We start from the raw sequence: 25,637 nt of genomic DNA on the forward strand, positions 1-25,637 counted from the left end.
ACGCCATCAGGCAGACAACATCAAGATTTCGGACCGTCGTCCGCGTCTCCTCTCGCGAGTGTCTTGTGTAGAGGATCAGTCTGACATATTCAAGAAATTGCACATGAGTATCGGGGTAGTGCGAGAGTTCATTGTCAGCACTGCAAGCTGTGCATCGTTAGTGGTGTGATCATTTGCCAATGTTTTGTCGTAGGATGATTCGTAAGTGCGATTGGAAGCGCCGCAAGATGTGGAGTGGTGTTGTTGTGCCGTCGCCGAGAAGATCTATCTTCAAAGTCGCTCGAAAGAATGGAGAAGAAGGACCCCGGATGTTAGCAGCTTCCACGATCCACACATGTACGATAAGCCAGTCGGCATCTGTATGTGATCTATCAAAATCCGAGCCTAATCAGGAGTGTTGCCGTTTCAGTGTTGAGGGTTTCGGCAGGGCGGTTACCAAAAGCCTCCGAGGCCGCCCCACACGTCATCTCTCGAAAGAAGTTCTAGGCGATGCTTTGACATTTTGCACCATATCTTGGCAGAAATGCGCGTTTCTAATTGGTCTGGAAGCTACGAAGTCCGCCCTCCGGTAGATTAGTGCCAATCACAGTTCTGAAGTCGGTACAACCCTTGACAGAAAAACACCGTCTTCGATTGCTGTTGGGCTAATTGCGACGAGGCGTTTGTATATAATACCTGGGCATCGCGCCTTGCAGATTTCTACTCAAGCTCAAACCGTCCAATTCTTTTCGTTCTTCAATCACCTCAATTCGGGAAACATCCCCTCGAGGCAATTGTCAGTTGGTGCAATCTCGTACATAGGAGTTAACAAACTGCCAATTCTGCATACGCTTCACTCTTTCACATAATGGCTACCAACAGCCAACAGGGTTGGGCCCCCTCGCTCAATCAAGGCTTTGGCGACGATCTCATGCGTCGCATTTCTCGCACTGTGTCTGCTCGCTCAGGCTTCTCCGACTACGAGGAGCACAAGGATGATGAGCATATTAGCAAAGCCGAAGACTGGGCATTAATGCCCGAAGTCAAGAGATACGCCGAGAATGACCCTGCAACCGGACGCAAGCTTGGAGTTACCTGGAACAACCTCACCATCAAGGGTGTTGGTGCCGATGCAGCTTACAACGAGAACTTCTTGAGTCAGTTCAACATTCCCCAACACATCAAGGAAGGACGTCACCCTGCACCTCTCAGGACAATCATCGACAACAGCTCGGGATGCGTGAAGCCTGGAGAGATGCTTCTTGTGCTCGGTCGTCCTGGCGCTGGTTGCACTACACTTCTGAAGATGCTCTCAAACAGAAGAGCGGGTTACGCTGAGATCGAGGGTGACATCAACTTCGGTACCATGGATCCCAAGGAGGCTCAGAAGTACAGAGGTCAAATCGCCATGAACACCGAAGATGAACTCTTTTTCCCTACTCTCACAGTCGGTCGCACTATGGACTTCGCAACTCGCCTGAAGGTGCCCGACAACCTGCCGGAAGGCACCGAAACCCGAGAGCAATTCCGCACCGAGTACAAGGACTTCCTCCTCAGATCGATGGGCATTGGTCACACAGCTGATACTAAGGTCGGAAACGAGTACGTCCGTGGTGTGAGTGGTGGTGAGCGCAAGAGAGTTTCCATCATTGAAACACTTGCGACAATGGCCAGTGTCTACTGTTGGGATAACTCTACTCGTGGTCTGGATGCCTCAACTGCTCTGGAATATACCCGCGCCCTACGTGCGATGACTGACAAGAACGGCTTGGCCACTATCGTCACTCTTTACCAAGCTGGAAACGGCATTTACGACCTCTTCGACAAGGTATTGGTGCTCGACGAAGGCAAGCAGATCTACTACGGCCCTCGCGCTCAAGCCCGCCCCTTCATGGAAAAGCTTGGCTTTATTTGCGATGACGCCGCCAACGTTGCTGATTTTCTGACCGGTGTCACTGTTCCTACCGAGCGCAAGATCAGAAATGGCTTTGAAGCACAGTTCCCTAGAACTGCCGTGGCCATCCGCGAGAACTTTGAGAAGTCCTCAATCAAGGCCAAGATGGACAAGGAGCTTGACTTCCCCAAAAGCTCACGCGCCAAGGAGTGGACTGCCGACTTCCAGAAGGCGACGCACGAGGACAAGGCCAGAGGAATTCCCAGTAGCAGTCCCAACACCGTAGGCTTCCAATCGCAGGTCAAAGCTTGCATCATCAGACAGTACGAAATTCTGTGGGGTGACAAGGCAACTTTCCTGATCAAGCAAGGTTCTACTTTGGTTCAAGCACTGATTTCTGGTTCTCTCTTCTACAACGCTCCCAATAACTCTTCTGGTCTGTTCATCAAGGGCGGTGCTCTCTTCCTGTCTCTACTCTTCAACGCGCTTTTGGCTATGTCCGAGGTCACGGACTCCTTCTCCGGTCGTCCCATTTTGGCCAAGCACAAGGCCTTCGCCTTCTACAACCCCGCCGCTTTCTGTCTTGCTCAAATCGCTTGCGATCTACCAGTACTCGTCTTCCAAATCAGCGTTTTCTCTGTCGTGCTATACTTTATGGTTGGCCTTAAGGTGACTGCTGCTGCTTTCTTCACCTACTGGTTCGTTATCTACCTCTCGACGCTGGTTATGACAGCCCTTTTCAGAGCTGTCGGCGCCGCCTTCCCGACATTCGATGCAGCTTCCAAGGTTTCAGGTTTCACCATCAGTGCGCTCATCACATACATCGGATACCAGATCCCCAAGCCTGAGATGCACCCTTGGTTCGTTTGGATCTACTGGATCAACCCCATGTCCTACGGTTTCGAATCTCTCCTCGGCAACGAGTTCAAAGGTCGTGTCATCCCCTGTGTCAACAACAACCTTGTTCCCAACGGCCCTGGATATGCCGACGCTGCTTTTCAAGCTTGCGCCGGTGTTCGTGGTGCTCTCCCCGGTGCCACTGAGGTCACTGGAGAGCAGTACTTAGACAGTCTGTCCTACAGCTCATCCCACATCTGGCGCAATGTTGGTATTCTGTTCGCCTGGTGGTTCTTCTTTGTTGGCTTGACCATCTTCTTCACTCTTCGCTGGGGCGAAAATGGCAACACCAACGGCTTCCTCCTGGTTCCCCGTGAGAAGGCTCACCTTGCTAAGGCTGTCATGAACAACACTCCCAACGACGAGGAGAACCAAGCCGAGAAGTCTCAAGCCTCCATCTCCAGCGCTGACACCCAAGTCCCTGCGGGTGAGAACGAGAAGTCCAAGTCCGAATCTGAGAACAATGATCAGCTCGTTCGCAACACCAGTATTTTCACCTGGAGAAACCTCACCTACACTGTCAAGACACCATCGGGTGACAGAGTCCTCCTCGACAACATTCACGGTTACGTCAAGCCCGGTATGCTCGGCGCTCTCATGGGAAGTTCGGGTGCTGGAAAGACCACTCTCCTCGATGTCCTTGCTCAGCGCAAGACTGACGGTACTATCAAGGGTGAGGTACTTGTTGATGGTCGCCCCCTTTCTGTCTCCTTCCAACGTTCCGCCGGCTACTGTGAGCAACTTGATGTTCACGAGCCTTTGACCACTGTCAGAGAAGCCCTCGAATTCTCCGCTCTTCTTCGCCAAAGTCGTGAGACTCCCGATGCTGAGAAGCTTGCCTACGTTGATACTATCATTGATTTACTGGAACTTCACGACATCGAGCACACTCTTATTGGCAAACCTGGAGCCGGTCTGTCCATCGAACAGCGAAAGCGTGTTACAATTGGTGTTGAGCTCGTCTCTAAGCCTTCTATTCTCATCTTCCTCGACGAGCCCACTTCTGGTCTCGACGGTCAGGCCGCTTTCAACACCGTCCGCTTCCTCCGCAAACTAGCCGATGTCGGCCAAGCTGTCCTCGTCACTATTCATCAGCCTTCTGCTCAACTCTTTGCCGAGTTTGACACTCTTCTCCTGCTCACCAAGGGCGGCAAGACCGTTTACTTCGGTGATATCGGAGACGGTGCCAACACTATCAAAGAGTATTTCGGACGTTACGACGCCGCATGCCCTCCTAGCAGCAATCCTGCTGAGCACATGATTGATGTCTGCTCTGGCTCCCTCTCGCAAGGCAAGGACTGGCACCAAGTCTGGTTGGACTCTCCCGAGAACAAGAAGATGCATGAAGAACTCGAGGCCATGATCAAGGACGCCGCTGACAAGCCTCCTGGTACCAAGGACGACGGCTACGAGTTCGCCACTTCGCTTTGGACCCAGACTAGATTGGTCAGCAACCGCATGAACATTTCCATCTACCGTAACACCGACTACATCATGAACAAGATTATGCTTCACATTGGTACCGCTTTGTTCATGGGCTTCACCTTTTGGATGATTGGTAACGGAGTCGCTGATCTCCAACTCAACCTTTTCGCCCTCTTCAACTACATCTTCGTCGCTCCTGGTGTCATCGCTCAGTTGCAGCCTCTGTTCATCGAGCGCCGCGATGTGTACGAAACTCGTGAGAAGAAGAGTAAGATGTACGACTGGAAGGCTTTCACTACTGGTCTCATCGTGTCTGAGGTTCCTTACCTCGTCATCTGTGCCACTCTCTACTTTGTCTGCTTCTACTACACTGTTGGCTTCCCTTCGGAGTCTTCTTCCGCAGGCTCTGTATTCTTTGTCATGTTGGTCTACCAGTTCATTTACACTGGTATCGGTCAGTTCGTCGCTGCCTACGCCCCCAACGCCGTCTTCGCTTCCCTTGTCAACCCTCTTATCATCGGTACACTCGTTTCCTTCTGTGGTGTCTTGGTTCCTTACAGCCAAATCCAACCATTCTGGCGCTACTGGTTGTACTACCTTAACCCCTTCAACTACCTGATGGGCTCACTCCTCGTGTTCACCAGCTTCGATCAAGAAGTGCACTGCAAGCAATCCGAGTTTGCCATCTTCGACCCTCCTTCAGGTCAGACTTGCGCATCGTACCTTGCCAACTACCTGCAAGGTATGGGTGCTGCTTCCAACCTCATCAATCCTGATGCTACTTCCGACTGCCACGTCTGTCAATACACTCGTGGTAGCGACTACCTTGCTACTCTCAACTTGAAGGACTACTACTACGGCTGGAGAGATGCAGCCATCTGTGTCATTTTCGCTCTTTCTGGTTATGCTCTTGTGTTCGGCCTCATGAAGCTCAGAACCAAGGCTTCCAAGAAGGCCGAGTAAAAAGTTTTCTTCCAATCATACCATTTCTTCTGCTTATCAGCGCGGCGTTCAACATAGACTGGGGCATCACGTAATACCAATATAGACATTCAATTCACTTTCGTATCATTAATTTTCTCCCATCCATCTGACTCAATTTTTACAATCTATGACATTCGAGGGCTCTCCTCCATGCTTGATGTTGTCTGCTGGGCGCTATATAAATGCAAAAACATTTTTGCAGGGATGTTGTCTTTCGATGGAGGCCAGAGAATTGGTTGTCTCACAGCTCATGGTTATCGAGCGTGTTACATCTCTGCATTCTGACAGGCGTGTTCCAAGCCATCTGGGCTGTGAGACATCTCACCTTCACAACACCTTCACAACACTTTCACTCTGTCTAACCTCCCAGGACCACTTTCATAACCAGAGCTCCCCCCTTTATTCCCGCTGCCGCTTTACATCAACAAACTTACAACAACATCAAACACATCATCGAAATGGCAGATCAGGACAACTCTGCGCCTAGACCTGTCGAGCTCCTCAAGGTTGACCATGGCCTTCGTCTTGTCCGAATCACATCTCAAGACAGTCAATTCCTGCCACCCTCTGCCGCCGCCATGCGCGAATCCAACACCACCACTCCTGAGATGTCAAACATTCTCTCACGCATCACCTACCTCGAAAAAGCCCTCGCCCACCAAACCCACCTAAACGAACTCCACGAAGCCCACACAGCCAAAAACTTCCACGAACAACTTTGCATGAACACAGATCGCAAGTCACGCATCCGTGAAACTCTCAAAATTGTGGATGAAAAGTTCGCAAAGCTTGATGCACAGCGCATGGGTCAGGAGAGAGTGATCAAGCAGTTGGAGGTCAGAGCAAACAGTCATGGATTGCAGTTGTCTAGGCTGAGCAAGAGGGTTGAGATGCTCGCTAATGCGGGTGAGTGGATGGAAAGAGAGTGTCAGGAGGTGGGTAGTCGCTGTGACAATCTTCGCGCAATGATCGAGGGGATGCAGGAAGACAAGGAGAAGCAGGGACTGTGCTGTAACGGACTGCGCAAGGCCATTGACCAGATGAAGATAAAGAAGGAAGAGCTTGCTACGAGAGTTGATGGTCTTGGTCATGGCTACAAACTCCTGAAAAGAAGACTCTCGGGGCTCGAAGACCGGATGGACGTCGAGGACGAAAGAAAGTTTGAGTTTCAGGTGATGGAAGACATGGGTGTCGAGCTTGGTTTGAACGTTGCTGCCTATGCCGTGGGAAACTATCGTTGCTCCACGATGTATCACTGGTCCTAAATGAGGCGCATATGAATGCAGAAAGATTTTTTGGATCGAATTCTTTGGACACAGGAGTGTCATGAGATACGGCTTTCTCACCTTTCACGCATCACAATCGAGATATCATTTTACCTTCTCACAGCCTGTTTATACGTACCATATCCTCGAGGAGAGTAACTTGTGACACGTCTAAAATGTTTGTCCAACTTGGCAGCAAACACTGCATGATAGTTAGTCCTATAACTTTTGACATCAGAAGCCGAACCTGCTTGACACATGCTGCAACACTTGAGCTTAGCATGATATTGCTATCATTCATGATCATGGTTCAAATCTTGCATTTGACCTCAACACGCTCGAATCATGCTGACCACTGCCAACAACATTTCTGAAGACGCATGTGTGCCTCTGTATGTATGTCTTTCAGCCAACCGCTCTGAAACTTCTCTGTTACAAAGCAACACTACAGTTTCCTGAACAACTTTTGCCCCTCAATCATCTGTTCTATACCCTAATCCATGATGATCCAATCACTGATCATGTTCCCGACCGAGATTATGACTCTTATTGCTTCCCTAGCAGAAGTTCAGGATCTCAGAGCCTTCCGCTTCACCTGCAAAACCTTCCATGATGCGGCAGCGAAGCCCTTCGGGGAAGCATTTTTTATCCAAAGAAGTCATGTCATTTCGCACACCAGCATGTTTGAGCTACTCCTGATGTCTGCCAACCCCAAGGTCGGACCTTATATACGTCAGCTTGGATTCAACAGTATCTTGCTACAGCCTCCGCCCATCCCACAGATCTGGAATGCTCGATACGACAACATCGGAGACCAAATCTCAAAGGTCGTGGCAAGAGCTGCGTTTCGTCAAGAACAGCATCGTTGTCTGCAGAGCGGTGCTTTTGAGCACCTTCTCACTTTGGTGCTGAGGAATCTCAAGTTCTGGGGTATTCAGCCGATCACGATACAGGTTTACTGCAACGGTGGTCCTTATGACGGTTGGGGCTGGCTCAGTCTTCTGCCCGAGGACAGTGACATCTCAACCGCAGTGCTCAGATCCCCACCAAGATCTCTAGACCGTGGAGCGATGCAGGATATTATCTCTGCGTATTTACAAGCAGTCAGGCTCTCTGGATCACCACTTGCGGGCACTATCCTCGGCTTCAATTACAGAAGTTCTGGTCCAACAAGCATTCTCCACTACATCAATGGACGTACAGGAGCTGGCCATCAACTAGACAATCCATCACACGATGTTCCAGGTGGCGATTTGATGTCACGACGCTTTCCTGAGAGGCACACAAGTCGAGAGTCAAGAAGTTCCGTCGACTTCATGCACTATGTACCCGCCACCAGATCCCTCGAACTCCAAGCTGGTACCACTATAGCTATAGTTGGAGACTTTCAGGCGCTTACAACCTGGTTACCAACAAACTCTGTGACAAGACTAATCCTTAAAGAAGTGCAATGGTTCTGGAGAGGAAAGCTCGATGTCTTTCTGCAGCGCAACAGACAGCTCAAATACCTCGAGATTCACGACTGTCTGTTCATGGACTCGGAGTGGAGCAACATCTTTGATGAGCTTTCTTCTGAGGACGACCACAACTCACTGCACGACCTCGAGTACTGCTACTTCGCCGGACTGAGAATTGAGCAGCCTGAGATCTACCCCCGAGGGATTGCTCTTCTTGAAGCTTGCATGGAGACTCATGAGTTCAAGAGTCGCGATCAGATTGTGCGAGGTCTGAAGTCTTTGAGTGCCAGACTCAAGGTCCTGGAGGATAAGGATCTGGAAGAAAATGGCGGTGACGAAACTACCATCGATGCACAGGATTGAGAATACAGCCGCGACCCGGAGGTGACAATGACCACTTCGGCGTATATATCCAGAAAGCTGGACAACATCCATATTGGAAGCGGCGAACGAGCCTGCTAGAACATTAGTATCCGAGAGAACTAGTGTTGCCAATCTATTTCCTCATTCCTATTTGACGCTCGTATATTCCCGACTCCATTGTTGTGAGTTTGTAGCTCGCCTGCATGGTGTTTAATCTTGAAGTATATGGATCGCGACAAGGAGCAGCGATCTTCATCCCTGCACTAGCATGCGCTCACAGTTTTACTCTGGAAAGCATTACACTGAAGCTCGTAGAGCTCTGCGACGGCTTAGCGACCTCCGCCATCAAACATTGTATCCCGCCTACTTGACTCGTCTCTCTACCCCTGAGTGACAACGAGAGCGGTTTACACGATCAATTGGCCGGCGACGCACTAAGCTCGAGCACGACTGATAGTCGCTGCCTACAATCAGTCCGCTAGGTTCTCCCAGCGACTACAGTTGCCGTACATAGTCAATCCTATTGGTCGATACCAGACGACGACCATTTGCTTGGCGTGTCCACCAATCTTCCACCGGATGATTGGTGTATGTAATCACTTCCTGAGGTTACCTGCGTCTCTCTATTCTTCTTACGCATCCTCAGATTCTCTGCGCCCGCCGTCCTACACCATCTCGCGTTGCTAACTGTATTTCATCGTCAGCCTTTCATCCAAGCAATACATCCGACAACCACGTCTACTCATGATGGAACGATCGGAATCTCTCCAACAGTTATGATGTCTCGCTATCACCTTGCATGCTTATATTGAAATATGACAGCATTGATCATCTGCCCACGGAGATCGTGGCTCGCATTGGTCACTATGCTGGTCAGACAGGTTTACCCCATCTGCGTGCCACGAGTCGTGTGAATCGGGAGGGCACAGCCAGGAAATCACTCAGAAAAACAATAAAAACACAGACATGTTGTCTAACAAAACAAATGTTTGCAGAGCCGTGGCGGGAAAATGTCTTAATTGTGACCAGTGAAAGAGCGTCGTGAAATTTTGAGCGTCCTTGCCTCGTTCTTGATCCTGTAGTCACCTCTGGACAGGCTTACTGTAAAAAGAGATCATGGCTTTTCTTTTTCAAAGAGATGCATTTGATATCGACTGTGTTCAATTCGTAGATGTAGAGCTACGGTGACGTTCCAGAAGACTAGTGACCCCTGCATTGAGAGAGTAAAAGCTGACGAAAAGTGCAGAGTCGAGTCCTCTAGAGAGATCGAGTCGCTCACATCAAGGTATAGACATGGAGCATTTCTGTGCAGACATGAACGTCGCCGGCTCAATTAAAGTCATTGTAAGGGCGGCATTTCAGAAAACATGAAGTTCGGCACGACACGGGCGCGTGTCTGTCAAGGTGTTGTTGTAGTTTGTAAGCGATTTAGTAGACGGACCTGCGAGGGAAGGAGAAGGTTTCGGTATTATTTAGATCGTAGATACTTTTAAAGACGGTCTGCGGTGCCTCAGAGGACATGTGACGTCGATAACAATCGAAGCAGGGAACCAAAAGCAGCTACTTGGTTTGGGAAGTGGCGGGAAGCGAAGTTGTTACGTACAGAGATGCGCTATGATGAAAGGAAAGTCTCGAAGAGCGAGGAAGTAAAGAAAAAAAACAGAAGAGAAGAAAGAAAAATGTGGTGGATCACAATCCATCCACCATCATGCAATCGGAGCAAATCCCAAAAACGCCGCCCTAGTCAGTGAATACGAGCATGTCGTCCACCGCAATGCGAAAGTAGCTCAATTCTTCTGTTCAATGTTGAGCATCAAGAAACATAATGGGAAGTGAATTATCTGCTGGCCTGCAGCTTGCTCTCATCAATCCGATCGCCATTGGGCAAGCGACCCTTTTTCAAACATTGACCTTTCTGGCCAACTTCTGCCTTGAAATGATTAAGTTTATCTTTGTCGCCGTTCCAGCTGAAGTCTCTGCTCCAGAAGCCACATCCGATATTGCTAGTTTCACCTCTCCAGTAGGTCTGCTTAAGACCGGCTTTGTCAACCGGTGGACGCCACTTTTTGTTGTCTAGAGTGCTAATCAGACTCTCGCCCTCCATATGGTGCATGAGTTCAGGGTTGACTGTGAAACAGCGGAGTCCCTTGTCGCGGCAGGCGGTCAGGATGGCAACGTCGTATGCGTGGTCGATGTCGCCGCGGTTGCCTGTCACGGGAGCATATTCCTCGATGAGTCGTCTGGCGGAGGCACGAGTAACGGCGTAGCCGAAGGTACAAAGCGGTGAAACAGACCTATGGACTATGCGTGACTTCTCAGGTATGTCAAATGCGGTGAGGAGAGATGAGGTAAAGGGGTGCAGGTCAGTTCTGCGAGGTAGAGTCTGATCGGGGTAGACAACGTGTGCAAGGTCCGTCAGGTTGTTCGGATGAACAATACCGACACCAACGGGCTCGTCGAGGGTTGTAAAGTAGTCTCCACAGTGTCCGACGTAGAAAAGCTCCCAATCGTCGGGGTGTCCCCAGGGGTATTCGTCTCCTGCAGGAGGCAGCAACGCGCGGGCGGCCGTAGCAGCGAGCGGTACCTGTTGTGTGCGCAAACGAATGTCCCAATCAACATCATCTTCCAAGATAAGGGCAGTCTCGAGTCCAGACTTGAGGAACTCGTTAAGTACGAGGTTGTGGCTTAACCATGCGCGGACGGAACCGTTTGTGATTGACGACTTATCGTCCTTGCCTCTGAAGGCTATGATTTGTTCTTCGGACCATGTCGGTAACGTGGGGATGGTAAAGTGGAGGTCGGTGACATTTGCGGATTGGATCAAGTTGTTGCGGCGTGGACTTCCAGGACCAGAGACAACAAACAGACCGCCGAAGCCCAGCGTCGAGTTGGCGGGACTTTGATGGCTGATGGAAAAGGAAGGAATGCTTGAGCTGACGCTGCTTCTGAAGTAGATGATCAGAGAGAGCACACTCAGGCCGATCAGCACATAGAGCGGCGGCAATCGCGGCGCAACCATTGTTGCTGCTGCTGGTGTGGAGGGCTGGCGAGGAACGTGGAGGGGATACGAAGAATAAACGCAGCGCTATCAGCTTGTATGATTGAGCGGTACGGACATCCGCCAAGCTGCTGTGGCGCGCGGCAGAGGCGTTCAAGTGCCGGAACTGCGAAATTGTGCGAGGATAGAGGGGAGCCGGCGAGTCTGCAAGAAGTCAAGAATCCAAAGTGTCGGAGAGAGAGAGAGAGAGAGAGAGATGGATTGACAGCCTCTCCAGAAATGAGAACATGTCAGAGCAAGTCGCCGCGCAACACGTCCCACACCAAGCCTCGTGGTGCGACAAGTATGGAGAAACTTGGTCAAAAGGATCGACAAGCCCTGGCCCGACCGTCATCACCTCTCATCAACCCCTCAAGACTTTCATCAATCCAGACTAATTGCACTCCTGTCAGCCTGTCAGACTATATTGCGAAACAATCAAAAAATCATCTCAATTGCTCAACTATTGGACATCCTAATACATATTGTCTGAACCCGTCGCTCTTGCCCACGTGGCTGAGGGAAAAGTATGCGCAACGGACAATGTACTGTTTCCTTCCCCAACACCAATCACAAAGCGCCATGCAATTCCCTGTAATTACCCATCTAATTTTCTGACTTCGAGACTTTCCAGCCAGCATGTCGTCGCTTCCCAAACCAATTCAAGATACCTACACTTTGACATGATGCAAGAAGCCGCAACTTTCAACTGCCTCATGTCGGCAGGCAAGTGGCTGTTTGAAGATCATTCCTTCCCCTGTAGTGCCCGTCAACGTCTTTTCAGCTCCCTTTCTGCTTGAATACCTGCCACACAAAACCTTCGGGCTGAAAAGTCGAGAATTACCGTTTCGGCTACAATTGTCGCCGTTGCGCTTATTTTTCAGCCAAACCTTGACTTCTTGCGACTTAGCTTGCTGCACTTTGGATCACGTCGCATTCCCGCAACGTCTTTTACAGCTCAACGCTATACTACATGCGAATTTCACGAACTATTGGAGTTGAGGTAGAAAACATCGCTCCGTCGGGTGTACGATAATGATGTAGGTATGAGGATTTCGCATCGTTGATTCAACGAGTGTTCTCGCCAAAAGATCTATCTTCGGTGTCCGGTACCCTACAAGCTTGAAGAGCCTGGTCCGTAAAATGCAAGCAGTGCCCTGCGCTCTCTCATTCCTCTCATCTGTTTCTCTCTTTAACTCTCAATTCTTCTGCCCTTTTTCGCAAATCTCATGTCGGTTGAGGAAAAGTTCTTAGTCGGTGAACACGGGCATCAATGTGCTACTCTGCTAACTTCATCTTGTCAGACATGTTGGCCTTGGTGATCGTGGAGAGAGCCATGTTGCTGGATGACAGGGATTTGCGTAACACCTCGGGTTGTTTAAAGTAGAAGTGTGTATGCTGAAGTGGCGGGTACAAGTAAGAGAGAAAGAGGCAAAGTGGGAGGGAAAGCAGTAAGCCAGAGTGTTGGAGTGATAGTCTGATTCGGCGATGTGAAATCCCGGCTGGAGTGATGAGTCGAAAGCTCAAGAGCGAAAAGAGATCAAGTTGTGTAGGCAATAGAAGAAGAAGCGCGCGAGATCGCATCACTTCGGCGTTCACTTGGTCAGATAATGGTGTGCAAGGAGAGTTCGATGCATGGGCACAACTATGTATAGATGACTCGAAGTAGTCTAACCTTAATGACCCTGAAAAGACTACCTACACCACGTGCTCCCAAAAAACCCTTGAGTTGAGGCCGTATATCAGTGTGAAGTACAGAGATGGGTAGCCTTCGTCTCCTCAGTCACCCACCATTACCGTAGTGCCGGCTTGAGAGCTTTTGTCTCACTCTTCACTTGTTGGCTGGTCCCACGGCGGGCACGACATGCCTTCATTTCCTTCTTGGTAGTATGTTCGTGGTAAAGGCAAATGTCGTTCTCGAAGGGTGGATTGACAATGGCTGTAGTCTCCGAGTCTGCCTTCTTTTTTGCCTCCAGTTCCTTCTCCAGCTTCTTGCCACTCGTCATCACCACACCAACAAGGAATTTAACGGGTAGCCTCTCGACTTCCGCTACAGGCAGATCAAAGAAATCGCAGTAAGTAGCATGATGCTCTGAGAATTTTCTGAGATTCGATCTAGTAGAAGTGTTCATGTAGATGTAACAGATCTCCTCCATTTCCATGACATCTTCTTCTAACGTACCGAGCAGAGCGGTCAAAGCATCGTCTCTGAGCTCGCGGATATCGAAGCGGTCAGCAAATATGTATAGCTTGATTGGAATTCAAGCTCTCCAGGTCTTTGGGCCGTCGCCTGCGTGCATGTCTTCGGTGGATTCGGTGTTGTCGGTTGATCCGGAGTCTGAGGGTGCGCGACTCCTAGTTTCTGTAGTCGTAAAAATGCCTTCTCCAAAGTTGCTTGCACCTGTTGTAGCGCTTTCGCTATCGCTGTCGCTGTCCTCGGAGTTGGAGTCGTAGTCGGATTCGGTAGAGGTTGTGTCCTTGAGAGTGTGCTCCCGACTGAGTTCTTCGTTGGTGATCGTGAGGCTCTTGAGATCTTCATGTATCGTGTTTTCGTCGAGTGCATCGTACATCAATCTACCGTAGTACAGCCAAGCAACAAAGATCCTGAAGACGATCGGTGATATGTCAGGCAGTTGAAAGAGTCGCGTGATGCCCTCTTGGAATTTCCAGACAAAGCTCTCGCGAAGTACTGCGACTTTGCGGTGAGAAGGGCTTGGTGGATGACGAATTGCTTTTTGGTAGATCCGACTTCGACGGTCACCCAAGCTTGTAAAGTACAAAGGGAATCGGGAAAAGGAACAGCAGTAGTCCAAAACTCCAAAAGAAACATCATGAGTGTCCTCAAAATTGGATCGTACTCGCTCTTCAGCCTAGGATGTGCCCGACCTGTAGCTGTGGTATTTGCCGTACTTGTCAAGAGTGACAACATCGCCCTTCATGCAGAAGATTCTTGAGGACAATTGCAGAAAGAGGCCTGACCAATACGACCTGAAAAGACTGGGGAGTGGATCAGGAGGAAGGAGAAACGAAACGAAGACAAAACAGAAAAGAAAAGTCAGTACTAATCCTCTACTATTAGTCTTATGCTTAACATCAAACCCCTTCTCCCCCCAAACCTCCTCCATCTCCTTTCTCTTCTGACTCTTCGCCTTACCCTGCTCAATACTCATCTTTTCGAAAAACACATACGCCGCATAAAACACTGAGCTAGTAATTCCAGCATCAGGTCTTTTTTGCCGCGGAAAGATTGGAGTTGGGAGGCAGAAATTCCTTTTGGTGCGTTTTCAGAGTGCAGTTGGGAGTGTAGATCGCGGGAAAATTGTGCTTGGGTGATGTTGGGTATTTTTGAGGTAGGCGGTTATTTTGCGGCGGATGTCGTCGCAGGTGTCGTAGACGGGGGACGGAGTCTGTTTCTTCGCCTTGAAGTATTTTTGTCAGTAATTCGGTAGTCTTTCTACTTGTGATGGTTAGTCTCCTACCATCCGAATGAACGTCACATAGATTCAACTTGTCATCCTTAGTCGTCTCGCTTTTACCCTTGTCGTCATCCTTAGTCTTTTGTTTCTTAGTAGGAGGTTTCAATCCAGCGTCCTCTCTCTTCTGGAAATAGGAACATGCAGCTGGGTAAGCTGCAAAATCTGCTCCCTTCATGGTACCATGCTTGTGCATGAAGTTATAGTACAGATTGCTGCTCGCACCAATCGCAGAGCAAAAATCTGTGACTTTCATCTAGCCGGATTTAATCAGTCTATTGATCTTGTTGCGGACGACTTGGCAGCTGTCGGTCACGAGAGTCTCGTCGGGGTAGATGTCTGGATCGTTGATGGTAGATTCCTAAATACTGCGTTTTGTGCACTGGTCCTTAGGTGAGATGGGGTTTAGGGGTGGAGTCTGTGGTCAGATCAACCTCAGGTACACTATCTTTACGAGCTTCCGTCTCTGGGCCAGAAGGGGCAACATTCTCATTACTGGTCTGTTAAGCAGTGTCGACTTCGGTCGCATTCTTGGGCAAGGAAAGTGACATGATTAGCTTTGATACCAGAATGGTTCGATATAACAAAGAGTTATATAAGAAAGTGCGCTCGCTCAGGTCTTTTCGAGAGTCGCAGTAGAAGCAAGTCATAGTGGGATAGAAGATAGGAAATTAGCCTGACTCGCGCAAGCAACAATCGCAGCTCTTAACACAATTCATTGCGTAGGGTTCGATGATCTGCCTACCCACCCTGCTTCGCGGTGACGTCTTTTTGGTGTGGAGGTGGAGCTGAATCTGGAAAAAGCAAAAACCTACCTACCTACCTCTCGGTATGCTGAATCCTGTCAATCGCGCTCTGTTTTCCACGACGGAAGCAGAGTAAAGAGACTCGGCCCTTTCCAGAGTCAAATGGTCCGCGCAAAGGGTCGAATCATAGTGCATCCAGCTCCTGATGAGTATCGTGCCTCGACAAAGCTCCACGCGTGACAAGAGTCTAGCACTCGCGATACTGGTAAACCTATAGAAGCCATACCTATTCTATGCCAAAACCCTGGTTATGCGCATTTCTCAATCTAGAATTTAGCCTTGTCGTTCGACAAAAGGTTCTTCCTGATCTGCTCAATCTGCTGATCGCTCATTCCAACAACATCTCTAACATACCCCTCAGCACCACCATAAACTTTTTGAATCATCTGAATCGTCGCAGCCATCTTTTCCGGCTGAGCAGAAATCATGTTCTTCACTCCCTCCTCGTTGCCCACCAGCGCCGGATTCTTGAGCAAGCGTTCCGTAAACAGAGGAACCAAATGTTGTAATCCAGTGTCAGTAAGTGAGTATTCTTTTGCGACTGTCTCGGTGGGGACGTGGCAGAGGAGGTAGAGGATTGCGCAGATGACACCAGTGCGGTCTTTTCCTGCTGTACAGTGGATTATACAGGGAGATGGGGAGGGGGAAGCGAGGTGGGTGAGGATTGTGCGGTAGGCGTTTGGGCCATTCGACATGATGTCTGCGTATGCTTTTACGAATCCCTGATATCACACTTAGTTAGACTTCCTTGTTCATAGTGTTGAGAGTTTAGAGGGTAAATGGTGACCGTGTAGGAGAGGAGAACAACGTACCTCACTGCCCTTCTTAGCATAATTCTGGAAACGTATAGCGACCTGTTCAGGACCGTAGTCCGTATTCTCAAACACTGGACACCATATCCTCTCGATGTCTCCCTCCTTGACCTCTTCATCGCTACCCTCGTCCCTGGTCACGAAGACCTCCTTCTCGACCTCGACGCCCGCCCATTCAGGTCCTTGTTTCGAGATCTCGGGGATACTGCGAAGATCGAACACTTTCTTGACTCCTAGCTCTTTTAGTTTGGCGAGACCGTCGGGTTGCACTTTACTCGGGTCGGCGCAGCGATAGACGAGCTTTGAGCGGATCGAGTGGTTGTCGGTCGTGCTGTAGCCGCCAATGTCGCGGAAGTTGGCTATGCCCGTAATGTTTACAAATGGAGGAGGTAGTTCGGGAGCTTTGTCAAAGAGTTCGGCCATGATTAATCTGTATATATGAACTTGAGATGTTGTGCTACAAGTTGACCAAAGACTTGTGTACATGTGGCATCCGACAGGAACACCTGCATGGTTGACGACGCCAAGAATCACATGCCCGTCTATATAGCCAAGGTACGAGGTACGACGTGCGAGGGGTATCCGCCAGCACTAATTCAAAAGAGCTATACGGATACAAGATAAAGAGGTGCTTTTGAAGATGGTATTACAGACTAAAGGTAGGCCTTTTTGAATACAGCGATATCAGGTGAGGGGGAATACTGTGCGCAAGCAAGAGAGAGAGGGAAAGAACAAGGAAACAAAAAGGCGGACTCTTCCCGCGAGCCCTCTGGACAAAAGCCTCTGTGGTAGACTGACACTTGACATGATTTGCTTTTGTGGAAACTTCTTTAGGCGGCGCCGGCATCGGTCGACTCGGTGTCGTTGACGCTGAGTGCTGCGCTCTGCTCTCTGTGCATGCGCGCCTCAATCTCGCGCAGCTGGCTCTCTCTGGCCAACAGCTCCTGTCGCTTCTCGTTGATCTCGCGCTGCACCTTGAGTTCGATCTCCTTGAGCTTCTCTTCTTCGCGGCGCAGCTGCTCCTCCTTAAGGCGGACTGATTGTGAGGCCAGGTCTTCCGGAGCGAGTGAGTGATCGCTGCCGATGCCGTTAGTTCCCAAAGATAATGATGCTATGTCCTGAGTCACGTACGCAGTTGCTCCGCCTTCGACGCTCTTGCTGAGCTTCTCTGTACGGTAGTTTTCGTAGAGGAAGTCGTGTGTAATCTCTTTCAAGTCGGCCAAATGGCTGTGAAGCAGGGCACTTCTAATGGCCAGGAAGTCGCTGTGGCGTGGATTGTCAACCTCGACGAGTCCCCAAGGGTATTGGCGGGCTCGGACAACACGACCTCCAATCTCGACAGTCTCCTCGGATCCGACAATGGCGAACGGCATGAGTCCGCGGAGCTCGGCATTCTCTTCAACAGTGTCCTCATCATCCTCCTCGATGTCGTAAGGGAAGTTGTAGACGGGGATGCGGTAGTGCTCAATGTCCTCCATGACGAGCTTCTTTGTCTCGGCGAGTTCGGCGGGGGTGAGGGAGTCGGCCTTGCCGATGACAGGGATGACATTGACGCGAGGGGAGAGGCGTCTCATGAGTTCGATGTCGAGTTCGCGGAGGCTAATGGAAACATGTCAGAAATGGGTTGAAGGCTCGGACCAGAGGATGGGGATAGCATACCCGTGACCAGTGGGTGTGATGAAGTAGAGCAAGACGTGAACGCGGTTGTCGCGGAATCTGGGGTTACGCTTGATACGAGACTCCTCGGCCAGAATGTCGTCGTATTGGCGCTCGAGGTAGCCGACGATCTCGCCAAAGCTGGATTTGTGTCAGTCGAGGCCATTGATTCGGCGCGGGCAGGAGCTAGGCACCTTGATTCATTGTCGACTTGATCACCGAATCCAGGGGTATCAACGACGGTCAGGGAGATGCGAGTACCCTCCTCATCGAGTTCGAGCTCTGTGGACGAGTGTAAGCGGCGTGGTAGTGGCGAGGACACGCATCAGGATGTCTTACCAACGGTGACGGGCTTTATTTGGACACCACCTTCGATGTGTGCGTTGGCAGGGTCGTCGTGCTCAACACCTGAGAGGACACTCTTGCCGCAGAGTGTGTTGACAAAGGTGGTGCGACCTGGGGCGCCAATGGTTAGTCGTTGTGCTGACCTGTCATCTTGACCGGGTATTGCTCACCAGTGCCAGAAGCGCCGCACACCATGATGCAGAACTGAATTCCCTTCTTCACATTCTTCTTGCGCCTGATCTGAGGCTGTGTCAGTGGCCGCCATTAGATACGAGATAGACAGCGACGTCGTGACAGGAGCGCACGTACGTAGGAAGACATCATGAAAGGTAGATGTGATGTTCGGAGCGACTGGTTGGCGACGAAGATATACGGTGAACGAGTGTGGTGGATGCGACGTATGAAGATGTGGTTCAATTGCAGTCGGGGTGCTTCTTGTCCAGGTATGGGGGAGGTGCAGGCTAGCAAAGGGGTCTCCTTGCTCCTTCCACACGGGCCACATCTACGAACTACGAACTTCCTCCCGCCAAGATCCTGGGGCATGCCTGAACATCTTTACACTGTTACACACCTTCCTTCTGTCCACCATTACTATCTCTCTCACTGATTCTTATCGCCGTGAATGTCGTTACTACTTCTTCTGCTTGTCCTGCTTCTCATCCCGGCCTCGCTTTGTGTACAAATCCTCGCTGCTGCTGTTTAGTACCATGCATCTCTCAGAGCCGTGGGGAAGCTACGACTCACGTCTTCTGGCCCTTGGTGAGCTGCTTGCCCTCTATCCGCTCGAGAGACTCTTCGATCAAGCCAATGTGTCCTCTCAAGGTACCTTCGAGCTCGTCCATTCGTGCCTCGTGCTCTTCGAGATTGTAGATGTGATGGGTTCTGAGATGATATGTGGCTCCACCAATTGCGAACAAATTGGCCAGTCCCATGAGAAAGCTAGGTGAACGGTATGACATGTTGGAAACCAAATCGTTGATTGCTTGGTCAGATGGTAAAAAAAAAAGAAGTGACTTTGAAAGAGACGACGAGTATGTTTTTGGCAGTCTGTGACTCTCGTGTTCACCAAAAGAAGCACCATCTCGTTGATGACGTCTTCGAATCCCAGCATTCAATAGGTAGCCCATAGCTTTGGAAAGGCTTGGATCTGATTCCCGTGGCCGTAAGATTTAATCGGCTAGCTTCTGCGAAGTGTCGTATAACCATCTTATCAATTATAGGATGGTCTTCCTACCAAGCAGTGCACATAAATTGCTCTCCTGTGTGGCTAAGAGTCATGTCATGACGGCTGCGCGTTTCGCGTCTACCACTCCAAAAAAGAATTTGGCATCGCTCAAACCAATTCATCCATATCGACTGCTACTGCGTTGACACTGCTTAATACTTTGTCTGCCTCCAAACACGATACCACTGCTGTTTCACCACATACCGCATCGGCACACAAACCATCTTCCTCCGATCGACGACCACTTTACGCGTGACGCGGGTCGCTCAACCCCCATGGACTGAAGAATCGCGCTCCGCACAAGGCTGACATGTCTTCGCCAAACTATCTCGAGTCTTCGCCCGTCTCTTTGAGCTCGCAGCGCCGCCGCAAATCCGCTTTCTCATACCGGCAGCTGTCCCAATTAGCCTCCTCTGCTACATCATGTCCGTTACGCGTCATTGCCCACATCGACCTGGATGCCTTCTACGCGCAATGCGAGATGGTCCGCTTGGGCATCCCGCCAGATAAACCTCTTGCCGTTCAACAGTGGCAGGGACTTATCGCCATCAACTACCCAGCACGTGCCTTCGGCCTAAATCGACATGTTACCATCACCGAGGCAGTTAAGCTATGTCCGGGCCTGATCATGCAACATGTTGCGACATGGAAAGAAGGAGATGAGAAGTGGGCATACCACGAAGACTCGTTCAAGAACATGGCTACACACAAGGTCAGCCTTGACCCTTACAGACTCGAGAGCAGGAGGATCCTGGCCGTCATCAAGGACCACCTGCCAGCCTCCCCTGTGTCCAAGGTGGAAAAGGCTAGCATTGACGAGGTCTTCTTAGACTTGTCAACTCACGTACATGGTATCATGCTCGAAAGATTTCCAGAGCTGAAAGGCCCGCCACCTTATGATGACCCCACGGAACAACTGCCCAGACCTCCAACAACTGCCTTGGAGTGGGACACAGACGCCTTGGTCGATTTAGACTCTACCGAGACCGAAGACGACGATCCAGATTGGGACGATGTTGCAATGGTCATCGCTTCGGAGATTGTACGAGGCGTTCGAGCGAAGATCTACGAAGAGCTGAAGTACACATGTTCCGCGGGCGTTGCACGAAACAAGATGCTTGCTAAACTTGGTTCTGCTCACAAAAAGCCAAATCAACAAACTATCATTCGTAATCGAGCTGTGCAACACTTCTTGAGCGACTTCAAATTTACCAAAATCAGGAATCTCGGTGGTAAGCTGGGAGATGAGATTGTCGCCGCGTTTAGTACGGATACGGTCAAAGACCTGCTCGAGGTGCCTGTGGAACAACTCAAGAAGAAATTAGGTGACGACACTGGCACCTGGCTCTACAACATCATCCGTGGAGAAGACCATGGTGAAGTCAACCCTCGGACGCAGATCAAGTCAATGCTCAGTGCAAAGTCATTCCGCCCTTCAATAAACACTCTAGAAACGGCCGTGAGATGGATTCGCATCTTTGTCGCTGACATATTCTCTCGACTAGTCGAGGAAGGCGTGTTGGAGAACAAGAGGCGGCCGAAGACACTTAACCTTTACCACAGACAAGGTGCACAAACAAGGAGTAAGTCGGCTTCAATACCTATGGGAAGGACCATGGACGAAGCTCTTTTGTTTGATGCCGCCAAAGGGCTACTTGCTCAAGTCATCGCGGATGGTCGAGCATGGCCATGTGCGAATCTCTCGTTAAGCGTCAGCGGCTTCGAGGAAGGTGTGACTGGAAACAAAGGTATTGGTGGATTCTTGCTGAGGGGTGATGATGCGAAAGCGATATCTGCTGCCCTCAGGGAGTCGTCAAAACCACGTAATCCGGAGACGCCTCCTCCCAGCAAGCGCAGACGAGTGGAGGAGAGTGGTATACAACGATTCTTTGGAGCCAGACAGGAAAGCTCCGGTGCTGTCTCCGAGAAAGAAGAACGAGAAGACTTCAGGGAAGAGGCAGAAGAGGCTCACAGTCCCTTTGACATTCCTCCATCGGCACAATTACGATCGGACGATGTGTCAAGATCGCATGCAGGAGAGCAGCGAGTCGAGTCGACTAAAGACAATGGACGGTACACCTGCTCTCGTTGCAACAGCTCTTTACTGGTCACTGAGCAAGGCGAACATGATGATTGGCACTTCGCAAAGGATCTGGCTGCTGACCTTGCAGCGGAGGAAAGAACAAGTTCTGCAGCGCGGGAGCAGAGTCGTCCCCCGAGTACGAGTTCGAGTAAGAATCCAGCCGCTCAACCCAAGAACAAAGGGAGAGAACGACCACCAAATGTAGCAAAGGCAGAGAAGGGGCAGAAGAAGTTAAAGTTTGGATAATGTCAAGTGCCGTATTCAAGACCATTACGAATACATGCCCCTTGACCTCGCAAACGAATCAGTCTCTATCCAATCCCCAGAGTGCCGGAGGGCAATCCGTCGTGATGCATTTGCGTTTTATGAGCCGCTGAAAATGAGCGTGCATGCAAGATGATGCTCTCTGAGCAGCGAGTGGTGGCTTGAAATCGAAACAAAGTCCAGAACCTTGCAACGTCATCGGCCGGCTACACCAGCCTCGCCGATCCGCTGAATCGCGCTCATCGAACCACCGACATCTTCATCCCTTGCAATATTGTACATCTGCTATCGTTCCTCTGTGTGGTAGATGCAGGTATTGGTTGTTGAAATGACCGTGATGTGGACATTGCTCTTTTGGTCGTTATTCCGACCCACATGTCTAAGCAAACAACGATGGTCAGCACGAAAGCTCGGCAGTCAGGAGAAAATGCAGTGAATCATTCGAGAATACATTATCCGATTGCACTTTGGGAGTAAACCTAGATTGCTATAGAGTTGTAGGTGATCACTTCAAGCATCCCCAGATCCAAACTCTCGTGGAGGTTTCATCTGGCCGGATCATCCGACCGATTCCAAATCCAAGATTTCCACCACGACATTCCAACTGTATTCTTGTCTGGAGACCACGTCCACCATCAAGACTGTATGGACTCCGGGCGCTCGGGTCTCTTGGAGGTTCAGAGACGGCTTGTTTCATGCAGGAGCGACTGTAATCACACCCACACTGACGACATTGGCGCTACAGCTCTACCTCCTCGAGCCAGGCAAGCTGACTTGTTGATGCGATGAGATTGTTGCTGAAACGCACTCAGCCACAAGGCTTCTTTGGCACTACTACAGATGTGTACAGACTTTCCCAGCCCTTTCGTTTGAACAACGGGGCGGCATTGGCCCTCTTCGTCCCGTCTCTATTTCAGCATGCGTCCGCCAGCAACGTCATGTCGCTATGACCAAGGAGACTCCTTGCGACGCCTCGTCACAGGACTAATGACTTGTCTTATATATCTTCCAGCTCCATTCATGTGTCTTGGAGGTCTCGATTCAGATACCACATATTCGTAATCGACCAACTACAACAGTCCGATATGTCTTCTTCATCTTCTGATAAGAAAAAGAGCAAGCCTTTCCAGCGCATGGCTGGCGGCCAGCAAAGGGGAAACAAATGGAAGAATCACTTCGTCGCTGCTTCTGGAGAATTTGTTGGCACTTTTTTCTTCCTCTTCCTCGCATTCTCATGCCAGCTCATGGCATTTGAGCAGGCGGGAGATCAAGCTGCTAATGGAAGTATCTCGTCTTCAACTGCCATCTACATCAGTCTGGGATTCGGAATGTCGCTCTTGGTTGCCGTTTGGATTCTGTACAGAATCAGTGGTGGCTTGTTCAACCCAGCGTAAGTTGTCGTCGTTCGGAACATGATTACAATTGCTAATGCATAACAGAGTCACGTTCGCCTTGGTCATTTGTGGTCAGCTCCCTCCGCTGAGAGGTCTACTTCTGTTCCCTGCACAGATTCTTGGAAGCATCGTTGCTGCTGCTTTGGTGAGCTGCATCTTACCTGGCGACATCAAGGCTACTCGCACTGTCCTGGCTCCTGGAATGTCCGCGGCACAAGGTGTCTTCTTCGAGATGTTCTTGACGGCGTTCCTCGTCATCACTGTCCTCATGCTCGCTGCTGAGAAGTCAAAGGACACCTTCATGGCTCCCATTGGCATTGGAATGGCTCTATTCGTTGCTGAGCTCGCTGGTAAGATAATCATGTCGTATTTTGACTGTCTTACATATACTAACACACCGAATAGGTGTTTATTACACTGGAGGCAGTCTTAATCCAGCACGCTCGTTCGGACCTTGTGTTGCTGCTGCAGACTTCAACACTAGTCATTGGATCTACTGGGTCGGACCATTGCTCGGATCTGCCATCGCCAGTGGCTACTACCGCTTTGTCAAGTACTTCGACTACGAGGAGGCCAATCCTGACCAGGACTCGGCTGGTGCAGATGAGATTGTTTGAGCATAAGATTAGACAACATAGGACGTGGAACAGTCGCATGATCTGTAGTATAAAAGCATGGAGTTTAGGAATGACACACCAATAATGATTTGGATGGTGGAAAGTGTCGAAGGCATATGTACCGCACATGACGAATTTATGATTAGCATCTACGCACGAATTACTTGAACTCAATAATTTCTGTCTATTCCCATGATCCAAAACCGTTCACGACTGTATTGCTGCTGTTGCTTGTGTATAGTGACGCATTTACTGCGAAAGACCTTTCTGCTGAATATCACACCCTGACCTACCTTTTTCTACCACCTTGGGCCCGTCAAATTCGCGTCTTTCGACCTCTGAAGTTGATTTGAGTACTCTACTATTGAGTTTCGACTCGAACTAATATCGTCGTGCTTTCAACATGATGCTGGGTCGGAAGGAAACACTCTATTTACAGCCAACCAAGCTCAGAGTCAATTGCTAACAAACGACACAATCACAAACGCCGACAATCGCAATGGGTCAAGACCAATCGCACATTGACAAACTTCTCGATTCATTCATCTCCTCTGTTCAACCAATGGACTTTGACCTTCCACTTCGACAAGACAATTTTACGAGATATATTCACTATCAACTTTGTTACTGCGAAAGGTTTGAGAAACCTCTGCGCTATTCGATTGAACCCACAGCAAGGGCCGACTACAACATGGCTAATCTTATCACTTTACTTGCCACGGACAGATTCCCGGTCATCTTTGACGCTCTCACTGCGTGCCTTTCTATCAGGGATATTGTGGCGCTCACTCGCACCTGCCATGCGCTGAACCCGCTGTACCAAAAGTTGGTGAAGCAGAATGCCTGGGATATCGACAGGCGATTGAAGAAATTCGTCAAGGACCCTCGTGGATTCAGAAAGAGGTTGGCGGAGCTTGATGGTATCATCTCTGGTGGCTTTGCTCTGCAGTTTATGGATCGTGTGGAGTGGGAGGGCTCGGATCTCGATGTTTGTGTGCAGGTTGGCGAGAAGGCTGATGCGTTTTGTCGCTATATGGAGGAGGTCGAGGGCTATGACTTTGCGTCTCGTAAGGTTGGAAAGTATGCCTGGACGCATGTTGATCTGGTAAGTCGTTGGAACTTGGAGCTATGAGCGAGGCTAATGTTGCTCGCACGTATAGGTCAACCAGTACGACAAGGAAGTCAATGGCGAGCTTGTCAGGCTGGAGATTATACAGTGTCATGGTCGTCCTGTCCATTCCACTCTATCGACCTACACGACTGCGCTGGTCAATGTCATTACTGGTAATCATGCATACTGCATCTTTCCCAACGCTACGTTTATCAAGCGTCAGACATACCCTACCCGCATTCCAGACTACTTCAACGGCGTTGTACTCGCGCAAAAGTACCAAGACAGAGGTTGGAGGTTCACCCAACGACTTCCCAAGGCGAAGAGAGTGACGGAGGAGTTGGCTCTGGGACGTCGTCGCATCGGTGACAAGCATACCTGGAAGATTGCCTTGTCGCCAATCTCAGCAGACGAGACGGCAGACAGAGCAGAAGGAGCTGTTGACAGACTCGAGTTTAAGATGGTTCGATGCCATGAATTCAACGATGGAGTCGAGCTCGAATGGTTGGGCGTGGCAGCTACGGAGACACAGCAGGCGGGATGAGAGGTA

At 50.1% G+C, this 25,637-nt stretch overlaps 14 protein-coding genes across 14 annotated transcripts; 6 read left to right on the forward strand and 8 right to left on the reverse strand.

Moving 5' to 3' along the window:
• The first annotated feature begins 716 nt into the window (after nt 1-716).
• On the forward strand, nt 717-5,519 carry AUEXF2481DRAFT_42729 (uncharacterized protein). Its single transcript, XM_013485697.1, has one exon. The coding sequence runs from the start codon at nt 848-850 to the stop codon at nt 5,156-5,158; it is 4,311 nt and encodes a 1,436-aa protein (XP_013341151.1). The 5' UTR covers nt 717-847; the 3' UTR covers nt 5,159-5,519.
• AUEXF2481DRAFT_42730 (uncharacterized protein) lies at nt 5,516-6,468 on the forward strand. The gene has a single exon (XM_013485698.1). It carries the CDS (start codon nt 5,638-5,640, stop codon nt 6,442-6,444), a length of 807 nt encoding a protein of 268 aa, XP_013341152.1. The 5' UTR covers nt 5,516-5,637; the 3' UTR covers nt 6,445-6,468.
• Nucleotides 6,469-6,956: 488 nt separating this feature from the next.
• Nucleotides 6,957-8,689, forward strand: AUEXF2481DRAFT_42731 (uncharacterized protein). The gene has a single exon (XM_013485699.1). The coding sequence runs from the start codon at nt 6,966-6,968 to the stop codon at nt 8,262-8,264; it is 1,299 nt and encodes a 432-aa protein (XP_013341153.1). The 5' UTR covers nt 6,957-6,965; the 3' UTR covers nt 8,265-8,689.
• Nucleotides 8,690-9,701: 1,012 nt separating this feature from the next.
• On the reverse strand, nt 9,702-11,716 carry AUEXF2481DRAFT_42734 (glycosyltransferase family 25 protein). Its single transcript, XM_013485700.1, has one exon. It carries the CDS (start codon nt 11,281-11,283, stop codon nt 10,102-10,104), a length of 1,182 nt encoding a protein of 393 aa, XP_013341154.1. The 5' UTR covers nt 11,284-11,716; the 3' UTR covers nt 9,702-10,101.
• A 1,196-nt stretch (nt 11,717-12,912) lies between these two features.
• AUEXF2481DRAFT_42736 (uncharacterized protein) lies at nt 12,913-13,376 on the reverse strand. The gene has a single exon (XM_013485701.1). It carries the CDS (start codon nt 13,305-13,307, stop codon nt 13,095-13,097), a length of 213 nt encoding a protein of 70 aa, XP_013341155.1. The 5' UTR covers nt 13,308-13,376; the 3' UTR covers nt 12,913-13,094.
• Nucleotides 13,377-13,490: 114 nt separating this feature from the next.
• Nucleotides 13,491-13,871, reverse strand: AUEXF2481DRAFT_91046 (uncharacterized protein). Its single transcript, XM_013485771.1, has one exon. It carries the CDS (start codon nt 13,862-13,864, stop codon nt 13,496-13,498), a length of 369 nt encoding a protein of 122 aa, XP_013341225.1. The 5' UTR covers nt 13,865-13,871; the 3' UTR covers nt 13,491-13,495.
• AUEXF2481DRAFT_412114 (uncharacterized protein) lies at nt 13,667-14,376 on the reverse strand. The gene has a single exon (XM_013485785.1). It carries the CDS (start codon nt 14,228-14,230, stop codon nt 13,871-13,873), a length of 360 nt encoding a protein of 119 aa, XP_013341239.1. The 5' UTR covers nt 14,231-14,376; the 3' UTR covers nt 13,667-13,870.
• Nucleotides 14,377-14,523: 147 nt separating this feature from the next.
• AUEXF2481DRAFT_31889 (uncharacterized protein) lies at nt 14,524-15,030 on the reverse strand (the record flags this gene model as incomplete). Its single annotated transcript, XM_013485668.1, has 1 exon — nt 14,524-15,030. One exon carries the CDS (start codon nt 15,028-15,030, stop codon nt 14,524-14,526), a length of 507 nt encoding a protein of 168 aa, XP_013341122.1.
• An 816-nt stretch (nt 15,031-15,846) lies between these two features.
• Nucleotides 15,847-16,815, reverse strand: AUEXF2481DRAFT_31890 (uncharacterized protein; the record flags this gene model as incomplete). Its single annotated transcript, XM_013485669.1, has 2 exons — nt 15,847-16,302; nt 16,393-16,815. 2 exons carry the CDS (start codon nt 16,813-16,815, stop codon nt 15,847-15,849), a joined length of 879 nt encoding a protein of 292 aa, XP_013341123.1.
• A 407-nt stretch (nt 16,816-17,222) lies between these two features.
• On the reverse strand, nt 17,223-18,588 carry AUEXF2481DRAFT_47821 (uncharacterized protein; the record flags this gene model as incomplete). The annotated part of the gene is made up of 6 exons (XM_013485733.1): nt 17,223-17,469; nt 17,524-17,991; nt 18,052-18,189; nt 18,243-18,330; nt 18,388-18,504; nt 18,564-18,588. The coding sequence occupies 6 exons, from the start codon at nt 18,586-18,588 to the stop codon at nt 17,223-17,225; spliced, it is 1,083 nt and encodes a 360-aa protein (XP_013341187.1).
• A 114-nt stretch (nt 18,589-18,702) lies between these two features.
• On the reverse strand, nt 18,703-19,419 carry AUEXF2481DRAFT_42738 (uncharacterized protein). Its single transcript, XM_013485702.1, has 2 exons — nt 19,138-19,419; nt 18,703-19,082 (listed from the first exon to the last, which is right to left on the reverse strand). The coding sequence occupies exons 1-2, from the start codon at nt 19,350-19,352 to the stop codon at nt 19,025-19,027; spliced, it is 273 nt and encodes a 90-aa protein (XP_013341156.1). The 5' UTR covers nt 19,353-19,419; the 3' UTR covers nt 18,703-19,024.
• Nucleotides 19,420-19,928: 509 nt separating this feature from the next.
• Nucleotides 19,929-21,947, forward strand: AUEXF2481DRAFT_68429 (uncharacterized protein; the record flags this gene model as incomplete). The annotated part of the gene is made up of 1 exon (XM_013485764.1): nt 19,929-21,947. One exon carries the CDS (start codon nt 19,929-19,931, stop codon nt 21,945-21,947), a length of 2,019 nt encoding a protein of 672 aa, XP_013341218.1.
• A 1,151-nt stretch (nt 21,948-23,098) lies between these two features.
• AUEXF2481DRAFT_68287 (uncharacterized protein) lies at nt 23,099-23,976 on the forward strand (the record flags this gene model as incomplete). Its single annotated transcript, XM_013485740.1, has 3 exons — nt 23,099-23,355; nt 23,405-23,709; nt 23,765-23,976. The coding sequence occupies 3 exons, from the start codon at nt 23,099-23,101 to the stop codon at nt 23,974-23,976; spliced, it is 774 nt and encodes a 257-aa protein (XP_013341194.1).
• Nucleotides 23,977-24,556: 580 nt separating this feature from the next.
• AUEXF2481DRAFT_42740 (uncharacterized protein) lies at nt 24,557-25,384 on the forward strand. Its single transcript, XM_013485703.1, has 2 exons — nt 24,557-25,236; nt 25,317-25,384. The coding sequence occupies exon 1, from the start codon at nt 24,668-24,670 to the stop codon at nt 25,106-25,108; it is 441 nt and encodes a 146-aa protein (XP_013341157.1). The 5' UTR covers nt 24,557-24,667; the 3' UTR covers nt 25,109-25,236; nt 25,317-25,384.
• The last annotated feature ends 253 nt before the right edge of the window (nt 25,385-25,637 follow it).

The sequence above is a fragment of the Aureobasidium subglaciale genome (assembly GCF_000721755.1).
Source record: "Aureobasidium subglaciale EXF-2481 unplaced genomic scaffold scaffold_20, whole genome shotgun sequence".
NCBI lineage: Eukaryota > Fungi > Ascomycota > Dothideomycetes > Dothideales > Saccotheciaceae > Aureobasidium > Aureobasidium subglaciale.